The following is a 13,905-nucleotide window of genomic DNA, read 5'->3' as shown; positions in this document are numbered from 1 at the left end:
GTTCAAAGCCAGCTTCAGTTACAAAGACATATAACCAAGGCTAGCCTGTCTCAAAATAACACCAGGGCCATCAAGATGGCTCAGTGGTTAAGAGCATGTGCCACCAAGCCTTACAACCTGAGTCCCATCCCCAGCACCCATATGGTGGAAGAAGAAAACTGCTACCTGGAAGTTTTCCTTTGACTTCAACATTCATGCCCTTAAACACATGCTGCAACACGCATAATTATAAACCATAAATAGCAGTAAAAAATAGGAGGCATTTCTGGAGCAAGATATGTAGACATTCACATCCTTAGATAAAAAAAATATGTGTTTCAAGTTTTTTTTAAAAGATTTATTTATTATTTATACAACATTCTGCCCCCACACCAGATCTTACTATAGATTGTTATGAGCCACCATGTGGTTGTTGGGAATTGAACTCAAGGCCTTTAGAAGAACAGTGAGTGTTCTTAACTTCTGAGCCATTTCTCCAGGCCCCGTGTTTTAAATTTTAAATGCTGGCATTCATTTCCCTGTTGGTGTGGCCTCAGGTCTAAATGGGATCTGGCCTACTGAAGGCAAATAAGCAAACTGAACCCCACTCACCCATCTGCCCTCACCATTCAGTCATTATACCTTGAAGAGTAGTCTCAAAAGTTATAGGAAATGTCAAGTCCTCCCTGCTCAGTTCTTTACCTTGCAACCAAGGTGTGTGTGTGTGTGTGTGTGTGTGTGTGTGTTGGGGGTGGGGGCATGATACCAAGCCCAGCAAAAATAAGCAGCTCCATCTCATACCTTCTAGAGTTAACATTAGCACTTCAGACTTAAAGGCTCATATAATGGGCTTTGGTAATGGCTGATGACAGGCTTGGGTGGGCATAACAATGAGTATTGATGAGGAGCCAGCATTCTTGAGTTGTCTTTCAGTGCTGAAAGCCACATCTTTCCTCCAAGCCTCCATTTCCTACTGGTGGGTTATGCCAGCCCTTCAAGCTTGGTAGACTAGAGAAAAGCGATTGTGGGTGGAGACTGGAGAAGTCCATCTGAGTTGAGTCCTGGTTCTGCAGAGACACCAAATACGAGACCTACAAGCTGCTTATTCTGTAGCATCTAGCCCATGGCTAGCAATGAGTCTACATAGACTTTATTTGGGTACTATTAGAGCATTTACTTTTTTTTTTTTTTTTTTAAATACATAGTCTTGCTATTTAGCTCTCGTGGGGCCTGGAACTTACTATGTAGACCAGGCTGGCCTTAAACTCACAGACACACTGGACTCTGCCTCCCATGTACTGGGTTTATAGGCGTGTGTCTACCACGCTCCACTGGCCCAAATCTCCTTCCTTCTTCATTTTCTAGAGGAGAAAGCTGAGATTCAGAAACAAATCATTTCTTTGCCTGAGGCTTGCACCAAGGAAACTGAATGTTTGGGAGTATTATCTCCAGTTGCTTGTTTGAGAGCAGGCTGAATCTATACCCACTGCCTGCTCTTTTCCTCACCACAGTCAGCAGATACTGAAGTGACATCAACATGAAGATAAAAGTCTGTGGGTCACCCACTGATTCTGGGGGCAGCCCCTGCCTGCTCTACCAGTCTGAGGGCATACATGCTTACTCTGGGTGCCTCTCTTAAGATAGCTGCTTTCAGGGTGTGGGTGTGAGTTGTGCCTGAACAGCAGACCAACTGGCAAGTCTTCCTCATACTTGGCTTACATAACTTGGCTTCTTAGTAGATTTGCCGAGGATACAGGCTCTTCAACAGTGAGTGAAAGGGATTCAGAGAGAGCAGGGGATGACACAGCAGAGACCTCAGGCCTCAGCCAGCTTTGGGACTACTGCTGGGCCTAGGTGGAAGTGGCCTTGGGATGTGCACTATCCAAGGATGCCGCCAGAGACCTGGCCTGAGAGTGTGTGCTGCCCCTTGGCCTCCGCAGGGCCTTTTCTCCTGTGTGGATTCTCTGGTGGTGGAAGAGGGCAGGGCGCTCACGGAAGGCGCGGCCACACTGCGTACATACAAAGGGCTTCTCACCCGTGTGGATGCGCCGGTGACTGAGCAACACTGCACCCTTGGCAAAGGCCTTGCCGCAATCTCCGCAGCGGAAGGGCCGTTCGCCAGTGTGCAGCAGCTGATGCTGTGTGAGGTTGGAGCTGTGGCTGAAGGCACGGCCACACTGTGGGCATGAGAAAGGCTTCTCTCCAGTGTGCACACGCTGGTGCTTGAAGAGCGAGGAGCCCTGACTGAAGGCTGCGCCGCAGAGGGAGCAGGCATAGGGCTTCTCGCCAGTGTGTGTGCGCTCGTGCTGGATGAGATGGGAGTTGCGGCAGAAGCGGCGGCCACACTGTGCGCAGGCATAGGGCCGCCCTCCTGCATGGATCTTGCGGTGCTGGCTGAGGTTGGAGCCATGGCTGAAAGCCTTGCCACACTCACTGCAGTGGAATGACTTCTCAGCCGTGTGGATGCGCTGATGCCGCACCAGTGAGGAGCTGTGTCGGAAGGCCTTGCTGCACACCATGCATGCATAGGGTGTCTCCCCGCTGTGGATGCGCTGGTGCTGAGTCAGGTGTGATGTTTGGCTGAAGGCCTTGCCACACTGGGCGCACTCATATGGCCGCTCCCCTGTGTGGGTGCGCAGGTGCTTGAGGAGGTCTGAGCTCTTCACAAACACTTTGTTACATGCCCTACATTCGAAAGGTTTGTCCCCTGAGAGAAGACCTGGGCTGGCCTGGAGGGCCTCGCCCAGCTCATCCCATATTGGGGGCTCTGGAACATTGTGATCTCTCTGAGACTCATGCCAAGTCCCACTCATTTCATGTCCCTCCTCAGCCCCGTGGAGGTCAGGGATACTTTGGAAAGTTCTCTCAGAGGTTAGCTGCATTTCTGGCTTTTGCTGCCCTGCTACCTGTAGCTGCTTCCCTGGGACCAGGAAGTCTGAGAAAGCCTTCACTCTGGACAAACCATTTTCAGGAACCCCTACTGGGGAGGTCAATCGCAGGCTAATGGTTGCCTCACTGCTGCTGGAATCTAGCAGTAGCTGCTCCCAGTAGATCACTGATACCCCTGTGGGTTTTTTCTGCAGGGATGGGGAGGCCCTCTGGTGTCCCTCCGGGATTTTTGCATCAGGGCAGGCATCAGCAAGGGGAAGGACACTAGTAGGTATCCCATCAGGCCTGTCATAGGTAACCCCTGGGGGTGCTCCATCTCCAGATACATGTTGGTCCCTTGCATTGTAATTGAATCCTGAAGGGAGAGGATAGATAGTTATGTGTATCAGGAAGTGACTACAGCAGACAGCCTGGGCAGTCAGGGGTCCCCTATGAGTGTAAAAGGGTAAGGAGAGAAATAGAGGCATAGGCTGAATCTGGGAGAAGTTGGTTGGGAAGTCTGTACTGGCAGCTGTGGCCCTCCATGATTGCACTGGTTGTCCTGTGGCCTTTCTCTCAAGCATGCTTTCTCTTTGTGCTCTTCACTCCAGTCTATGCACTGTTTATCAATCCTGTTTCAGTCTGCTTTTCCCTGGCATTATTCTCACACTACACAGCTGTGTCTTGATCGATGCTGTATGCGCAGCACCAGGAACAGCCTGACCAGAAGTGTTCAAACAACAACTGGGGAGAAGGATTAACTCTACAAATGTGACAGCTAGAAGTGGAAAGTGAAGCCACACTGAACAGGTGTGTGTGTGTATTGGGGGATGTGCAGGACTCAAAAGGAGTAATTCCTTAATGGACACAGCACCTGTGCCCTTCAAATTTTTCATTTAAGGGCAGGAGAGAAGGTCACAAGACGAGAGTGTCTGTGATACCAGGAAGGAGACAAAGTAGTAGCCCAGATTGGCCCCGAGTTCACCCTATGTGGGACTCAACTTACCAATGCTGGATCTCCTGTGGGTGCGCCTGCCTGGATTTGTATTTGTCCTATTGGGAACCCAGGGTTCCTCACCACGCTGGAGCTGGATGATCACACGAGGCCGGGGGACAGAGAGTCCTAGGAAGGGAGAAGGAGCATGTGAGGCCAACCCCAACCCAGGCCAGTCCAGCCCCAACAGAGAGCAGGATGTGAGATACCATGGATATCAACCATATAATCTATGCACCCCAAACCCCAAAGGTTGTACCACAAAGGGGGATCACAGGGCCAGCTCAAGGGTTCCCGTAAGGAATCAGCTGCTCCAAAGGAAGTTGCTAGAACCCAGGCACAGAAGAATGTAACCATCCTGTACCCCAGGGATACAGGAAATGGCTGAGTTTATCAGACTGTGTGTCCAGGGCCCCAACCTTCTCTTAGATGCACATGGATAGAGGGCCCTACTCACAAGATAGTTAGGGAGGAGAGGGGACAGTAGTAATAGCCTCCAAACCTGGTATGCTCAGCTGGCTGCCATACCTGGTCCCAGCTTTGCTTCCAATGAAGGACTCAGGGCTTTACCAATGGAGTCTACAAGTGCGAAGTTTTCCAGCATTACATGGCGGTACAGGGCCCTCTGAGCTGCATCCAGGAACATCCACTCCTCCCGGGAGAAGTACACAGCCACATCCTCAAAGGCCATTAGGCCCTACAACAGCAAGAATGAGAGAGTGTTTATGCTGTGGCTGTGTGAGGCAGGAACCAGCTCCGTGTCCTAATGGCTACCTCTCCCTGATGCTTCTTTCTTCCTTGTAGTATTGGTTCAGGAGGCAGAGGCAGATATATCTCTGTGAGTTTAAAGCCAGCCTCATCTACATTGTGACTTCTAGGAGAGCCAGGACTATGTAGAGAGACCCTGTCTCAAAAGCACTAATTCAAAAGAGAAAGAATAAGCCAGGTGGGGTGGAGCGCCACCTGTAATCCCAGCACTCAGGACTCGGAGGCAGAGACAGGCAGATCTCTGTAAGTTCAAGAGCAGCCTGGTCTACAGAGGGAGTCTAAGACAGTCAATAGTACACAGAGAAACCCTATCTGGGAAAGCTAACCTCTTTAAATAAACAGATAATCTCATAATCTCAGTCACTGTCATGGGGATGGGGTAGGAGTGGCTTCATCATTCTGGTAAACATACAGGAAGTCAATCCTTCTTCCTTCGATACGATACCAATGCTCCATTTCCTTTCTGCTCTTTATCAATTCCTCCCCTTGCTCAGCCACCCGCTGAGCTCCTCCTCTCAGTCACAAGCACCACAAGCCTTTCTTTATTGCTCTCAAATCCTAAGTGACCACCCCTGATCAAGCCTGTGAAACTATCTTAGTATTGCTGCAACAAGATACCATGACCAAAAAGCAACTTGGGGAGGGAAGGATTTATTCAGCTTACACTTCCACATGGCTGTTCATCACCAAAGGGAGTCAGGACAGGAACTCAAGCAGGGCTTAACCTGGAGGAGGAGCTGATGCACGAGCCATGCAGGAGTGCTGCTTACTGGCTTGCTCACATCCTGCTCAGTCTACCTTCTTATAGAACCCAGGACCACCAGCCCAGGGATGGTACCACCCACCACGGGCTGGGCCCTCCCAGGTGAGAAAATGCCTTCTAGTTGGATCTCATGGAAGCATTTTTTTTTTCAACTGAGGCTCCTTCCTATATCAAGGTGACATACTAAACTAGCCAGTACACTATCCTTCTTCAATTCCCAGGTTCTGGCTGAAGACACCAGGATCAGTTAAGTGGACTCTATCACTTCAGGCCCACCAAATCAGTCCACTCTGGGACATCCCACACTCCTGGTCTTTCCCACGTCTACAGTAGTTCTATCCTCCCAGATGCTGAGGCTGAAAAATGGGAGAGCTCTTCACACAAACATCAAGCAGACCTATTCATAATTCAGCCACTTTAACCACTACCATTACTAATGGTGGTCCAGGGACCACCATCATTCACACAGACCATGGGGTAATAGCCTTTGTTCTGCATAATGATGCCTCCTCCAACTGTTCTACATACAGAAAAAGATGCTTTAAAGATCCTAACTGAGGGGTCTGGGTGTGGTGGTGTAAGCCTTCATCTCAACACCCAGTAGGAAGAGGCAAGTAGCACTCTGTGAGTTTAAGGTCAGCCTGATATCAAGTTGCAGACCAGCTAGATCTTCATAGTGAGACTGTCTTGCAAAACAAAGCAAATAAAAACCCTAATACCTAGAGCCAGCTCAGTGGTTAAGAGTGTGTGCTACTCTTTCAAAGGACATGAATTCAGCTCCCAGCATTCACATTGGATGGCTCACAAGTGACTGTAAGCAAGCCCAGGAAAAGCAACACTCATGTGCATATATCCACACACAAACACAATTAAAAATTTAAAAATCCTTTTTAAAATCCTAACTGAGAAACTGTCCAGTCTGTGTTTTAAATGACTACGTGTCTTCCAATGCCTTTGGGGCAAAGTCCCAACTCCTCTGTCTGCTCTTTCAAACACACAAGACCTCCCTTCCTTGTTCATTCCACATCTACATTGCTAAGATCGAAACTGGGATGTACCTCAGTTTGCAGTGTTTGCATGGTGTGTACAAGGCCTTGGGTTCCATCAACAGTACAATACAAACTGGGTGTAGTGGTACATGCTTGAAAATCTAGCACTAGGGATGTAGAGGCAAGGACCACCAGAAATTCAAGGCTACCCGTGACTACATAAATAATTTGAGGCCAATCTCAAAAGAAGAGACGCTGCCTTCAAAAGCATAAGCCTCCCCGTGGCTTTTGCACGTGTGGCTCCTTCCCGTTAACTTCCTTCTAGACCTTAACTGCACTTGGCTGTCACAAGTGAGAATTCCACACCGGTCAGCCTCACTGATCTGCTGGACTGTGGTGTTGAAAACAACTGCTTCCCTCCCCATAGCATAGCAAGAGGGCAAGCCAGGACGCCTGGTGGGTCCACGGAAGAATTCCTACACTCACCCGCGCTGGTTCTGTCAGCGGCCAGGTTGCCGCCACTGGAATCTGTAGTGGGGGCGGGGCACGGCGGGCGGGAGACGGGGGCATTGCCCATGCCCGCCCAAGGCCTTGCGCAGCCCGCCGGGGCCTCAGTTTCCCGATCAGTCAAGGGCGTTGTACGCCCAGAGGACTGCGGCTGGGTGATGGAGAGTACGTGGCTTCTGCACGGCCCTAAAGGTCTCAACCGCAGCCTAGGAGCCAACAGAGGAAACTAAAGCTAGGAGACAGGGATTGCAGTGCGCCGACGTGTACTGAGCCACAGCCCGAAGCGGGCAGCTGAGAGCACCGTCCTCACTTGCATTAGTCTTGGGTCCCCCAAACCTCCTGGACAGTGCAGAGTCGGCGGAGCGCTCCAAGTACCACAACCTTAATCACCGTGTGGCCTGAAGCCGGTCTGCAAAGTGACAACCTAGAGCGCCGGAAGCCCCGCCTCCCCGCCCGCGTTGGTCCAATGTACACAGCGGATGCTCGGGTAAACGTAGTTCCTGCTGGCTTGCGTGAATGACAGCCCAAGCATCTTTCCGCGAACCCTCCAGCCTTGGCGGAGCGCTGGACAGAGAAATTTACGACCATCGTGGGGTTTTGGCGGGGCCTGAGCACAAACGTGTCCTGGGTAGGTCCCTGCGTCGGGTAAGCGGCCCTGGACCAAAACCTGGAGATGAAGAAGTGGGAATTTCGAGGTTTCCTGAGGCAAGCCAGACAGGCCAGGAGCACAAAGAAAAAAACGCTATGGGGGAACCACGCCTAAAGAGACAGAGCAGCAGATGAGAGTGGTAGTACACGCCTTTAGTCTCAGCGCCTGAAGCGCAGGGGCAAGAGGGTCACTGTGAGTTCAAGGCCAGCCTGAGGTATAAAGCGAGAGCCAAATGCTGGTGCATGCCTTTAATCTCGGCATTCAGAAGGCAGAGAGGCTAGCCTTCCATGCCAACCAGGACCATATAACAAAATTACATCCCAAATACCAGCTCTGGCAATTTCCCGCTCTGCAGCTGTAGGACTTCCATCTTGTAAAAAGTCATGGTCACTTTTGCAAGCCCTTATTTTCAGACGCTTGTACAGATCAAACATTTTCCTTATGCTTAGACCGCTTGTTTAGGACCACCTGTTCCTGCCTTTTCCCACACATCACAATAGCGATTCTTAATTCCCTTGGGGCGAATTTAACTGATAAATGATTAGATTTTGTAGGGGCACGGCTATCTCAGTGCAGATTGACTCAGTGCAGACTGTTGTTGGAGGACAATAAAGGGGTTCTGCCAGAGCCCACAGGCAAAGTAGAACAGTACCTGAGTAGGGAGTGAGGATTGAAAGAAATAAAGCAAGACACAAGGGATCAGCTCCAGAGGACTATCAGTAAATATTGCAGCCTGAGTTTATAGTCAAAACAAGTCACATCCAAACTTGTTTTCTTAAACTACTTCCCTGTAGCAAATATAGTCCAAGGTCACACAAACAAGTTAAAGAAACTTGGCAAACCATCCTGCTTATCTTTGTTTCTAGGAAAAGGCCAGGGTGAAAACATGTTTTTTGCTGAATACTCAATAACAAAGCAGCTTGCCAAGCAAGCACGGATGATGATTGGTGTGTGGAGGGCCTGGCCCACTCTGCACTCTCCAGGAGGTTCTGGGGACCCAAGACTAGTGCAAGTGACATTGTATTCTCAAGGTTTTATTATTCTTCTGTATTTCACCACATGAGTAATCTTGTTTTAGGATTCCCATTTTTCCTGTGTTGAATTCCTTAATTGTACATAGGCTTGTCTCTCAAAATAGAAAAGGGACATAGGGTCTTTTGGGACTGGGCTGGGCAGTTCCCAACCTACATGCAGTAGGTCCTCAAATAGCATGGACTGAGAGCTGGATGTGATAGCACTTGAAATTAGGGTACTTGGGAGGTAGCAACAGAAAGATCAGGAGTTCAAGAGCAGCTGAGGCTTTAGTGTGAATCTGAGAGCAGCCTGAGCTACAAGAAACAATAATTACAGAACTCAAAAGGCTGTATCAGGAGATTTTGTCACAAATTTAAGGCCAGCCTGGACTACAGAGTGAGTCTGTCACACACACCCCAGAAGAAAAAGAAGCCAGGTGTGGTCGTACATGCTTGTAATCCCAGTACTTTGAAGAAAGACTAAGGACAATTTGTTTTTTACTATACAGGGAGTTCAAAAGCAGCCTGGGATACATGGGATCCTGTCTCCAAAAGAACAAAGTGCCAAATAAGATGGCTCAGCAAGTAAAGGCATTTGTCACCAAGCCTGACAACCTGGTTTCTATCTCCAGATGGGAGAAGAAAAGTGACTCCCACAAAGTGCCTTCTGACTTCTGTGCAAGTGCCCAAACACACAGGCATCTACACTCATTCACATACAAAATAAATAGGATTTCTTAAAGGAAAGAAAAGGCTGGGTGTGGTGGTATAAGCCTTAAATCCCAGAGGCAGGCTTATCTCTTAGCTCAAGGCCAGCCTGGTCTACAAAAGATTTCCAGGTCATCCAGGACTAAATAATGAGACCCTCACTCAATAAACAAACAAGGGGTTGGAGAAATGGCTCCATACTTACTGATCTTGCAGAATACCCAGGTTTGCTTCACAGCACCCACATCAGCCTTCTCACAACTGCTTATATATAATTCTAGTGTCGAGGGATCCAATACCCTCTGGCTTCCTGTTTTGTTTTTCCCAAGACAGGGTTTCTCTGTATAGCCTTAGCTGTTCTGGATTAGCTTTGTAGACCAGGCTGGCCTTCAACTCACAGAGACCCACCTCCCTCTGCCTCCCTGACCACTGGGATGAAAGGCATGAGCCACCACGGCCTGGCTTTCTTTCTCTCTCTCTTTTTTTTTTTCCTGCCTTTTTTCTGTCTGATACCGGCCTACTATGCTTTTTCTGATACTCTGATCGTCCTTATTTCTGAAGCTTCTCTTTCTGGTATTATCTCTCAAAAGATTGTCGGCCTAGAAAGATGGCTCAGTAGGTGAGGACTTGTGTTGATATCACAGAGACGTAAAGTCTTTCACCTTTCGGCTCCGGTTTTTCGCGACCCCTAGAAGCTGCCTTGCTGCAGTCAAACACCTGGTGACACGGCCCACTCCGCAGAAAGCGGCTGGTCAAACGTCGGAAGTCTCACCTCCTCTACGAAGCAAAAAAGTGACTCCCAGTCTACCATTGGCCCAGCGTCCCTTTGGCCTGCCCGGAAACGCCCTTCTGGGTTTTCTTTGGCCAGCGAAGGGTTTCTGATTGATGTAGTACAAGTCTCCTGATTTTAATGAGGTACGTCTGTGCGTCACGATCACCGTGGCAGCAACCAAGCGACGGTGTGACGATTTCTGGGAAACACTGTGTCCTTGTCTAACCTTGAGGCAATGAAACTTCAGAGATTTGGTTTAAATCCGGACAACGGCAGTGGACGGGACGGGACTTCCGAGCTTGGCTTCAGTTCCCACTGTCCCCCGAATCGGGTCTCCGAGCCCTTAGATGGATTTCTCAAGTTAGGAAGATTGAGAGCCTGAGGGCGGATGTCCTCCACTCTCACCACGCCAATCCGAAAGGCTCTTTCCAGCTCCTAGTCTCCTAGTTTCTGATGGACCCAAAACTACAGTGAAGAGAGGGTGCCCAAGTTCTCGTTCAGAGATCTGGGCCTCAGGTTCCTGGAGTCTTGTACGAGATGGCATCCAAAACTTTCAGTTTTCCCCTGTGTTTATATAACTATACGAACAGAGAAGACCTAGCACTAAACAGTGAGGCATAGGCTGGGTGTGGTGGCACAGGCTTACAATTCCACTCCAGGCTGAGGAAGGAGGATCATGAGTTCAAAAGACCTGAATTCAAAATGAGTTAGCATACTTTTCATGCTAACCACAGTCCACAGCTCTGAAGGGCTCAAGGCTATACAACTGTTCATCCCCATTCCTGGACTCACAAAGTGAGTTAAGGCCAAACTGAGTAATTTAGACAGACCTTCTCTCAATTGTAAAGAGTCTGCCTACCATGAACAAAGCTATTGATCCCCAGCATGTTCCTCCCCCACCCTCCCCAGAAAGCTGTGGTGATCATCCTTGGGGAATGAGGGTTTTGTCAGGCTGTTCAAGTAGCAGAACAGAAAGGATCAGCCTACACTGTTGGCATACTTTTTTAAACTATTTTATTTTTGTTTCTTTTACCTCTACCTCCCTTCTCCACCCTTTAACACCCCAAAAACTAGGAAGGAGAGAAAGAACGTTAGAGGTGAAAGGGGGCATAGTTTTCTTTAGCTACTTCCGGCTGGTTAGGATGGTCTGGTTCTTTGGGAAATACCAATCTCAGTCATCAGGATATCTAGCAGCCCAGCAAACCATCAACAATAAACACTGCAAAAGGATGAACCAGCAACAGCACAGGGAGCAGCAGCCTTCTTTCTTTCTTTCTTTCTTTCTTTCTTTCTTTCTTTCTTTTTTTCTCTCTCCCTGCTCTGGTATTTATACCCTCTCTAAATTCTCAGAATTCCACTAACTGCAGTTGGCCAAGACCATACCCCTCTCCCAGCCACATGAGGTAATTATCAGCTGTGGATAAATGAAGAGCAGCCCATATCCCACCACTTGGGATTAAAACAAAAACAAATTTATATAACATAACTGAGTTTTGTTTTTGTTTTTTTTTTTTAAAGAAACCAAAACTTTCACTACTTAACTCGGAGTCCCAAGAAACCCTGGGTAGATAGGTAGTCAGTGGATCAACAGTTGGGGTATTAGACCAAGGACAGCTGTGAAGGAATAATGCATAGCAAAAGAAGAGGTAGAGAAGACAGAGATTTGAGATCTGCTCATTGTTCTGGGCAGCTGAAGGTGGAAGTGAGATGATGAGGCGGGGCAAGATGACATGGAGGGTTTGAAGATGTTTGAAGAGTGACACCTTTAAGAAGAGAGTGAAAGGGTTAGACTTACTTTGTAACCTATATGTCTTCTAAAGCCTATAGTTTTGAGTTTTAGGTCCAGGTTAAGCTAAAGCCTCTTAGTACCTTTCCAGAGAGTGAAGAAATGTGACCCTATCTGTGAGGACAGATATAAAAAAAAAAGGGCAAGCAAGCAATGACCTTCACTCAGCAAAAGTAGGACCAGACCCTTGTCCTTGAGATAGCGTTTCTTAGCAACGAACCTAGACTTCTGAGTAGCTTTTGACCTCCAGCCAAAAGTCTGTAGCCCCTAATCTTCAAGGATGAGCTAACCACCCCCACCTTAAATTGCAGCTGCATCCACATTTGGCAGGACTGGCCAAGCTTGAACACCTAAGACTAGCCAATTATCTTACTTTATAACTTCCTCATCCAATCCTAAATTGCCAAAACTGCAACTTCAAATTTCCCGCAATTTTTCTTTTAAAAACCTAAAGGCCTTTGTCTCCCGGTGCCACTCTTTGCTGACCGGCAGGGGTGACCCCATTGTACAATGGTTAATAAACCTCTTGCTTTTGCAACGAGTCTTGGTCTGGGAGAGTTTCTGGGAAGGGCGCGATTGAACTCCTGAGCTGCGAGATCCCAGGTATTACAAGAGCATGTAAGCCAGGCGGTGATATTGTATGTCTTTAATACCAGCCTCAGGGAGGCAGAGGCAGGTAGATCTCTGTGAGTTCAAAGCCAGCCTGGTCTACTGAATGCACTCTCCAGTACAGCGAAGGATACATGGAGAAATCTTGTTTTGAAAAACCAAAAGAAAAGGAAGGAGGAGGAAAAGGAGAAAGATTAGAAGGAGGAGAGCAGAGCATGTGAACTAATGTGTCCTGGGCCCTGCTAGAGGCTTAATGGAGAAATGAGATCCCAAGAGTTTTTTTGGTGTGTGTGTGTGTTTCTTTTTGTTTTTGAGAGAGGGTGTCATGTAGCCTAGGCTGGCTTCAGACTCAATATGTATTAGAGAATGGCCTTGAACTCCCGATCTTCCTGCCTTCACTTCCCAAATCCTGTGATTACAAGCATTGATAGTCATTTTGCTTGCCTCCATTCCTTATGTTTGGGAGACACAAAGATATTAGTCAGACCAGAGTATAGATTCTGCGCATCTACACACTTGCCTATTCCCCTTGGACAGGCTGGTCTGGGTACTGTGAGCTTGTAGGGCTTTGAAGGAGTGGCACCAGGGATATCAAGATTAATCTCTTCTGAAATGTAGGTTGAGCTATGAGATGAAGATGAGCTATGAGTAAGCAAGAGGAAGATGAGCTGAGAGGATCCTAAGAAGAGATGGCAGTGATTGGTATGGCAAAACTGAGCCACAGGACCGTGGCCTGGGCATATTCACTTAATGGTCTTTGATTTTCAGCCATCTATTCTCCCTCTTGCTCTGTTGTTTCATCAATATAGAGCACAGTGACCTTTGAAGATGTGGCCATACCCTTCTCCCAGGAGTGGGAACTCCTTGGTGCAGCCCAAAGGCACCTGTTTTACCAAGTGACTTTGGAAAAGGAGCTCATGACATTCTTTGATTCTATCCTGTGTCCTGCTTCAGCACAGTAGCCAGCCTCTGCTTTCTGCCTTTTCTCTATCTCAAGTCCAGATTATCCTGAAGCCAAGTCTTGGACTCTTCTTTCCTGGGTGTCCCTCAAAGATTCCCTGGGTTCTGGAACTCTAATTTGTATTTCCCTTGTCTCTTTCTCTATGTGGTCTCATGGTCAGGTCTTTCTTAGATTAATGTTGGTATAATGTTCTTTTAAAATGTATATGCCTTACCCTTGTTAATGCTGATTTCCCCACCCCCAACTCTCTGGTTTCTGGATGTTGCATTGTGATACTATAAGCATCCTGTCTCAACTCTTGTGTAAACAGGACACAAATAAAGCAACTAGATACAATGTTGTGCAATGGGAGGAGCCAGAGGACAGGAAAGAGGGGAGGAGCTAGAGAACAGGAAAGGGTGGGGGGAGGAGGAGGAGGAGGAGCACGAGGAGAGCAGAGCGGGAGGAGAGAGCTTGGAGGACTTGGAGCATGAACCAGACCTAAGAATTCACAAAAAGCAAGTATAATGTGGGAAATCTAAATGTTAGGAAACTGAGGG

The 13,905-nt window shown here is 48.1% G+C and overlaps 1 protein-coding gene and 1 long non-coding RNA gene across 2 annotated transcripts; one reads left to right on the top strand and one right to left on the bottom strand.

The window, feature by feature from the left end:
- Positions 1 to 322: 322 nt before the first annotated feature.
- Znf324 (zinc finger protein 324) lies at positions 323 to 7,280 on the bottom strand. Its single transcript, XM_021659861.2, has 4 exons — positions 6,848 to 7,280; positions 4,370 to 4,538; positions 3,854 to 3,970; positions 323 to 3,223 (listed from the first exon to the last, which is right to left on the bottom strand). Exons 1-4 carry the CDS (start codon positions 6,929 to 6,931, stop codon positions 1,830 to 1,832), a joined length of 1,764 nt encoding a protein of 587 aa, XP_021515536.1. The 5' UTR covers positions 6,932 to 7,280; the 3' UTR covers positions 323 to 1,829.
- Positions 7,281 to 7,289: 9 nt separating this feature from the next.
- On the top strand, positions 7,290 to 12,337 carry LOC132654690 (uncharacterized). The gene is made up of 2 exons (XR_009592372.1): positions 7,290 to 7,496; positions 9,040 to 12,337. It is a non-coding gene; the product is annotated as an uncharacterized LOC132654690 (long non-coding RNA).
- Positions 12,338 to 13,905: the final 1,568 nt, after the last annotated feature.

Source organism: Meriones unguiculatus, chromosome 6, assembly GCF_030254825.1.
Source record: "Meriones unguiculatus strain TT.TT164.6M chromosome 6, Bangor_MerUng_6.1, whole genome shotgun sequence".
Taxonomy (NCBI): Eukaryota; Metazoa; Chordata; class Mammalia; order Rodentia; family Muridae; genus Meriones; species Meriones unguiculatus.
Note: the sequence above shows the minus strand (reverse complement) of the source record. Positions and strands in the feature narration are given on the sequence as shown.